This window comes from Mus musculus, chromosome 10, assembly GCF_000001635.26.
Source record: "Mus musculus strain C57BL/6J chromosome 10, GRCm38.p6 C57BL/6J".
NCBI lineage: Eukaryota > Metazoa > Chordata > Mammalia > Rodentia > Muridae > Mus > Mus musculus.
This window is the reverse complement of record NC_000076.6, coordinates 128986902-128994902: the sequence shown is the minus strand read 5'-3', so window position 1 is coordinate 128994902 and position 8001 is coordinate 128986902. Positions and strand designations below refer to the sequence as shown.

Here is an 8001-nt window from a genome sequence, read left to right as displayed (position 1 = left end):
AAAGTTGTTTGAAAGAAGAGATACACAAAGGTGATCATCTTTAATGAGACTACCAGGTAAAAAATGTAAATAAGCAAAATCATAAGTGAAAGGTAAAGATATATTATAACTGATACTACAGAAGTGTAAGTCATTGCAGGAGCTTGTTACAAATTATTATATACCTACTAATTGAATAACCTAGAAGAAATTAATAGACTCCTAAAAATGTACCATCCACCAAGACTGACTTGGGACCAAACAGTAAATCTACAAAAACAACAAAAACAAAATAAAACCAGTGATGTGTCAGAAAAAAGTCTCCTGGGAAACAAATGACAAATGTCTGAGGTTATGAAAATGTCAGTTACCTTAACATGATCTTCAGGCTTTACACATGAGTTCTGAAATGTCATACTGTATCCCAAACTACGCATGATTGTACATCAAAATAATAAATTAGTATTAAGACTATAAAATAAGGGCCATCGAGATGCTTAGTGTGTACGTCATCACAATGCTCCAATTTTATGTAGCACTTATCCACTGAACCATCACAGCTTCATTGTAAGACACCGTGATATGACATCACAATTGTCATTAGCCATGACAAGGTAGAATTCAGTCTACAGTTTCTAAAGGGAAATAGTTAAAAATACAAAGAGAGGTCAAGTCCAAAGTTGTATGTTTAGAAGTCACCAATACTAAAAAAAAATTTCCAAGATGGGCAGGGGATCTGATGGTGTCAATAATACTGAGATATTGAGGACAATGAAGTCTGAAAAATTGATCACTGTGTTTCACAACCCAGTGATATTGGTAATTTGGAGCAAGAGGGATGAGTGGAGAGAATACTAAGAACCAATGGAGAAAACTGGAAATAAGAGAAACACCTCCTGATGCAGGGCCCATTCCTCTAATTCTAACACTTGGGAGACTCAAGCAGGAGGATTGACACAAGTTCAAGACCATCCTAGGCTATATAGCCACATAGCAAGACCCTGTCAGGGAAAAAGTAACAGCAATTGTCCACCTACACTTTGATGCCCAACTATATGGCACTAAAACTTCAGAGGAAAGTCTTAGGCTACTTTGGATAGCTCCTCTCTTCTCACAGGACCAGGAGGTCTGGGGTTACTAATGCTTCTGATATCAGAAAGTAACTGGTAAAGTCCCTATGCTCTTGGAATTCAAACAGGGTGGAATAGAAGAATGGAGGAAAGAAGAAACAAACCAACAGAAATATATATTGTGAATAATTATGAAGATTTGAAAATGTCTGTTGAAGGTTGATGGTTGATGAGTGTGGGGTGTTCCTGGAATGCTTCCTGGGAGACGCAGCTCAAGGCAGGACCTCCAGCCTTCCTCATATCATGACTAACATTTGGGCTGTACATCATGGTAAATGGAAGTTAATTTGGAATAGTGCTTGGAAAATTAACTGCATAGAAAACTTTGTTATGATTTTTACAACATAATTATAAGGCAAATAAAATGTATGCCCCTAGAGAAGTGTTTAAATATTGATTTATGTAATAGTTCAAATACTGTGTAAAAATTCAAATATTGATTTATGTAATACTTCCCAAACACAGCTTATGTCTGCAAAAATAATTTTTACATTGAGTTTTATACCTGAAAAATAGCTAACTGGAAGACATGTAAGGCACACTTTAATCCCAGTACTTGAGAGAGGGGCAAGCAGGTGAATTCTTTGTGAGTTCGTGGCTAGCCTGATCTCCATAGCAAGTTCCACACAAGCCAAGGCTACATGGTGAGACCCTGCCTCAAAACAGCAACAACAAAAACTGATAATGTTGATTAATGATGAAATGTGTTTCATATCCAATCATACCTTCTTAGGGTCGAGTAATGCCGAATAATCGATTACAGAAAGTCTAGAATGTGTGTGCGTGAATCACTATGTGTCTGTCAGCTTAGATAATTGAATGGGACACAATAGCAGATAAAAGACAATTATATCTATGAACAAGGAAACAGAAGCTGATGATCTCCATAGAAAGGTGAGCCCTCAGGAAATTCCAGGGGCTCAACACCTCCAACATCTGAAGGCCTCACTGTAAGCTTGCTCTGGGTTCTGACTGATCAGACACTGACTCTATCTGAAAGTAGATCTTTGGGTCAAATTTTCATGCATTTTGGTGCACTGCTAATCCACATGTCTCACCTCATCCTTTGTCAACTGAGGAAAATGACTCACATTTATCTTATTCTTCCCACCTTAAAAAAAAAAAATACCAAGGGCCTAAAGAGGTGTCTGAGCAGTTGGGAACACTGCTCTTCCAGAGTTCAGCAACCACATGGTGACTCACAACCATCTGTAATGGAATTTAATGCCCTTGTCTGGTGTGTGCTCACATACATTAAATAAATAAATAAATAAATAAATAAATAAATAAATATCAAATTATCTGTTTACAACTTCCTCATACTTCCTTTTTTCCTGGGCCATTTAACCTCAGCTCCTTCCTGACCATTCCATGACTTTCCTGCCCTGAAATTTGTAGGAAGAGGCTCTCAATTCGGCTATAAAACATAATAAAAGTTCTTATAAAGGGTAATTTGGCTAAGTATTTAAAACATTTTACTCAGCAATCCAGTTTCTGGAAGGTATACGGGAGAAAGTGTATGTAAATACAGAGATGTAAGTGAGAATATTTATGTCATTGTCCATGACAGAAGTTAACTGCAACAACAGGGCGTTTCTTAAGATTATAGCATACCACACTGAAGGATATGACTGATCATATCCTTTCAAGGTACATTTGAGAAGTCATGTCACAATGTGCAAATGTAAGGCAATAAAGTAAAACTGTTGAAACACAGTTTAGACAATATCATCTTATTTTTATTCTTTATGAACATGCATGTATGCAAATGAAGAATAAAAGCAGGTAGCAATAATTTCTCACAGACAATATTAACATTTTGTTGATAGTTATATTTTTCCTCTGTATATAAATTTCTTGCAACTAGTAGCACTACTTTTTACAAACTTGGAAACTCAATGCTGTCTCCAGGCCTTCACTTATAGTTAGTTCCTTGAGCACCTGCCTCTGATATTCTCTCTGTGTGAATAACAACTGAAAGGAGATCATGAACAAGCAATAGCTGGGTTTCCTAGAAAAGGGAGATGTGCTGGATCCATCCAACCAAGAACCAACATGGACACCGGGTGAAAATAGCAAATAGTTGGTTTCAAGAATCTATCTAGGAGCCCGGTGGTGGCGCACGCCTTTAATCCCAGCACTTGGAAGGCAGAGGCAGGCGGATTTCTGAGTTTGAGGCTAGCCTGGTCTACAAACTGAGTTCCAGGAGAGCCAGGGCTATGCAGAGAAACCCTATCTTGAACCCCCCCCCCAAAAAAAGAGTCTATCTAGGGCTATATCAGAGTTCAGACCAGAGTCTGGAGGGTACAGAGATGTGTTTTCTACCTAAGATCAAAGGAGGGAATGAAAATCATACCTTTGAAGACAGTAGAGAGGAAGTCAAGTAAGAAACACCAACATCTCAGGAGGGTCCCAGGGGTTGGGGTGAGTCAGGAGACAAGTAACTGGATAGACCAAGCCTAAAGCACTGCCAAGCAAGACTCAAGAGATGAACTTTCAGGCCAAGCCAGACACACCAAGTCCCTATTCCTGCCCAACCCCAAGCAGGTGTTAATGATGTCAGAGAGAAAGGCTTACAATAAGGACTCACTGGGAAAAGCAAGAAGACAAATATCTCAAGAACATAGATACAGGAAACCACAGAAGCCTCAGCCTTGATCAGGAATTACATCATAACACATGGTCTTCTCTGCCTTCCCTTGATCTCTGCTCCAGTGTGTGTTCATTCAGCTCTTCTTCTTAGAGTAAAGAACCATCAAGGCTTAAGACCAGGTCCTGGAAGCTGAGCTCTGAACAATATATTTGTGTCTTGGACATTCACGCTGGATGAAACACACAAACACACAGGATGTATGCACCCTGTGCACTACAGATCTCAGATTCTTTTTCCTTGTGAATGTCCAGGAATCAGGCTCTGAGCTCCAAGATCTTGGGACTGTGGTCAAGGACCCCAAAGGTATCTCTTCATGAGCCGCCTCATGGCCCCTGTGACCTCCTTGTTTCGCAGACTATAAACAAAAGGGTTGCACATGGGGGTGACAACTGTGTAGACCAAAGTAAGAATCTGGTCTGTGTTCCCAAATGAATCAGCCTGGGGCCTCATATAGGCAACAGTCGCAGTCCCAAAAAAGAGTATGACCACAAACAAGTGGGAGGAGCATGTAGAAAAGAGCTTTTGACGACCCTGGGATGTTGCCACCCCAAGGATGGTGACAAGAATACAGGCATAAGAAGCCACAATCAATAAGAAGGGGACGAAGATAAAAGTTATTGTGACAAAGAGGTTCCCCACTTCACCCCAGAAAGTGCTTGCAGTAGCCAGTCTCAGCACAGGCAGGATATCACACAGGAAGTGATGGATGGTTTTGGCCCCACGGAAAGGCAACGTGAAGATGAAGATGGAGTGAGTAGTGCCTGAGATGACACCTGCAAGATAAGAGGCCCCCACCAAGCCTGTATAGGTTCCCTGGCTCATCAGGGTAGTATAATGCAGTGGACAGCAGATGGCAGCATACCGGTCATAGGCCATGGCAGTAAGCAAGCAGCATTCAGCAATGCCAAAAAGGGCAAAGAAATATAACTGAGTGAAGCAGCTGGCAAGAGGGATGGTGGGGCAGGAAGACCGGAGGTCAGCCAACATCCGAGGCACAATGGTAGTGGTGTAGAGGATCTCCACCACAGAGAAATGACGCAGGAAGAAGTACATGGGGGAGTGGAGCGCAGAGTCCGCCAGCGTAAGGAGGACGATCAGAGAGTTGCCCAGCAAGGTAACAACATAGATACACAGCACACCCCAGAACAGATGGCCCTGAAGAAAGCCATAACCCGAGAACCCCAGTAAAATAAACTCTGTTATGTCTGTATCATTATCATCCCCCATTTCCCCAAAGCAGACTAGGAATAAAAAAATTAAAAAGGGAAGCCAGAGAGGGGTAGCCAGCTGGAGACAAAGGCTGCAACAGTGAGGATGGAGAGCTGACCATGAGAGCAGCCCAGCTTGCTGAGGAAGATGCTGGGGATGCTGAACAGGATGCTGAACAGGATGCTGAACAGGATGCTGAACAGGATGCTGAAGAAGATGCTGATAATCTCTACTGCTGCTGCTGCTGCTGCTGATGCTGCTGCTGACTCTAACCCAGAAAATACATCTCGAGAAGAGGAAGAAAATCCAGACACTGAAAGATCTTCCTGCTCTTTCAGGTTTCTTCACACAAGCTTTGTTCCACTCACCCAGGGAATAGGAGCAGAGACTAGGGATAAAAGCAGCTTCCTTCAAGAAAGTGGGTGAGCAGACAAAAACAAATAATCTGGCAGAAGAAAGGGTCCACTCAGAGGCAAACAGTGGGTGGGGAAAAAAAGCAAGAGCAGGAGATGACAGGAACACAGAATTGAGGAGCAGAGGGCTATGGAGTTTTTACTGCAGATGGATCCCCACAGCCCTCAGGGTTCCTCTCCCTGGAGCACACCACAGCAGTTCAATTCCCTGCAGAGCTGATTCTCAAAGAGTGCAAAGAGAGGAAAGTGGGGGAAGATGGAGAAGATGGAAAAGATGGAGGAGCTGGCTTCCTCTTCTTTGTGCCTAACTATAAGCTCCCTGCTGTTGGGCCAGGGTCTGGCAGGTTCTCCTCACACCCAGATGTGGCGAGGCTGCTGTATTTAGAGTCTTCCCTCTAAGCACCAACAGAACTGAGCTCAGAAGCCCAGTGCTCTAACACATTTCTCTAGGTAGGACTTCCAGCTCTTGCCCCAGGGGCTGCCTTCTGCCTTTCCCACTCTCAGAAACTGTGCCTAGCATTCCTCTGTTCCTGGAAAATGTCTTTTCTCCCAGGGCTGGAGACCTTGTAGATGCTGGCAGGCTTTTTCCAGTGGACTGTACGCATAGCACTCCCCAGTCCTGGCAAGCATTTGTAAGCCCTTTTGTAGAACAGAACTAATTTCCAAAGAAATTGACTATTGAAATAACAAGCTGATTCTGGGAGCACTCCCAACCCAACTGAGGGTTTTTTGACTCACCCTTCACCTACTTGAAAAAAAAAAAAAAACAGTATCTGAATGTCTCTGAATTTTAAAAATGGGAAAATACTCTTTAGATCTCAGCCAGAAAAGACGGCAAAAGAAGGCTAGAGAAACATAACATGTGCTTTCAATATGTCAGTTAGTTAAGAAAGGATGGTCTTCGTTGTTATAGGTTGCAGTCCAGTTGGATAATTCATAAAGATCCTTTCTATTGAAGGTACTCTGTTGTCTGTTTGAGTTGTTTCCTTCTTTATGGCATGAAGGTTTGTGAAGGATTCCAAGTGGAGGACTAAAGAGATGGCTCTGCAGTTAAGAGTGTTTAACTTGTTGCTCCTGCAGAGGACTAGAGTTTCATTCCCAGCACCCATACGGCAACCCATGAACAGTCAGTTCAAAGGATCCAACATACTCTTCTTGCCTCCTCATGCACCGCACACATGTTGTGTGCAGACAATTCCCACTACCATACTGGCTGGTTTTGTGTGTCAACTTGGCACAGACTGGAGTTATCTCAGAGAAAGGAGCTTCAGTTGAGAAAATGCCTCCATGAGATCCAGCTGTGGGGTATTTTCTCAATTAGTGATCAAGGGGAAGGGCCCTTTGTGGGTGGGACCATCTCTGGGCTGGATTCTATAAGAAAGCAAGCTGAGCAAGGCAGTGTTCAATGCTGTATTGTGCCAGCACAGTGCCCACATGTATCATCACTCTGCTTCATTGCCTGGTCATAATGGGACTACACAGAGCTCCCTGTAACATCACTGTGATCAGCTTTATGTTCACAGTGCTGCATTTTGGCATTATAAGCTCCAGGGGAACCACCAGCCAATGCCTATATCTGACTGACAATGGTCCCTGAGCACACATATGCATACTCTCACAAAGACATACACATGTACACATAATTAAAAATAAAGAGAAAGAATCGACTTTTTAAATTTTATTTTATTTTTTGACAGTATCTTATTATTCTGCCTTAGCTGCTCTAGAATTCAATATGTAGGCTAGATTTGCTTTGAATTCACAGAGATCTCCCTACCTCTACCTCCCAAATGCTTAGATTAAAGGTATGTACTGAAAATAATCTTTAAAAAATATATGTTTGAAACTGGAGAGATGACTTAGTAGGGGTGAGCACTTGCTGCTCTTTCAGAGGAACTAAGTTCAGTTTCCAGCACCCACACAGTTCTCAACCACCCGCTACTTCAGATCTACGGGAGCTATGCCCTCTTCTGGCCTACACACACACACACACACACACACACACACACACGAGTACGATCAATCACATGGTTAAAAGCACCATAATTATTCTATCACACCTATTTTTTGCAGAGTTAGCTCACAGACCAAAACAGAACTTTAAAAATTTAATAAATCAATTTCAAGTAGTTATCTAGCTCTTTAGTTTTAGTTTTTATGACAATACTTTTCTAAGAGTCCTATTTAATGTTGACATTTTAGGAAGAAAATACTACACTGTATTCAGCACATTTTCAAGTAACTTAGAATATGAAAGAGAGAGAAAGCAAAAATTGATTAACTCAAACTGGTGTTGAATGTTTGTGGAACTATTTTATTATTTTTGCAAGTTTGAACAAAAGTGTTATGAAATGATAATAATAATAATAATAAATATTTTGACTATGTAAGAATTCCAAGCTGGAGCCAGACCTGATGGTGCACACCTTTAACCCCAATACTTGGGAGGCAGAAGCAGGTGGATCTCTGTGAGTTCGAGACCAGCATCGTCGACTGAGCATTCCAGGACAGTCAGGGCTGCACAGAGAAACTCTGTCTTGAAAAGAAATTCCAAGCTGGACATAGTAACTCACCCCTATAATTCTAGTATTTGGGAGGCTGAAGGAGGAAGACTGCT

General features: G+C 41.9%; 1 protein-coding gene across 1 annotated transcript; it reads right to left on the bottom strand.

Annotated features, from left to right (window-relative positions):
• Positions 1 to 4050: 4050 nt before the first annotated feature.
• Positions 4051 to 4989, bottom strand: Olfr9 (olfactory receptor 9). The gene has a single exon (NM_146861.1). It carries the CDS (start codon positions 4987 to 4989, stop codon positions 4051 to 4053), a length of 939 nt encoding a protein of 312 aa, NP_667072.1.
• Positions 4990 to 8001: the final 3012 nt, after the last annotated feature.

Bases quoted from the DNA above. Each gene is read 5' to 3' on its own strand.
- Olfr9 (NM_146861.1), bottom strand. From the start codon at position 4,989: ATGGGGGATGATAATGATACAGACATAACAGAGTTTATTTTACTGGGG.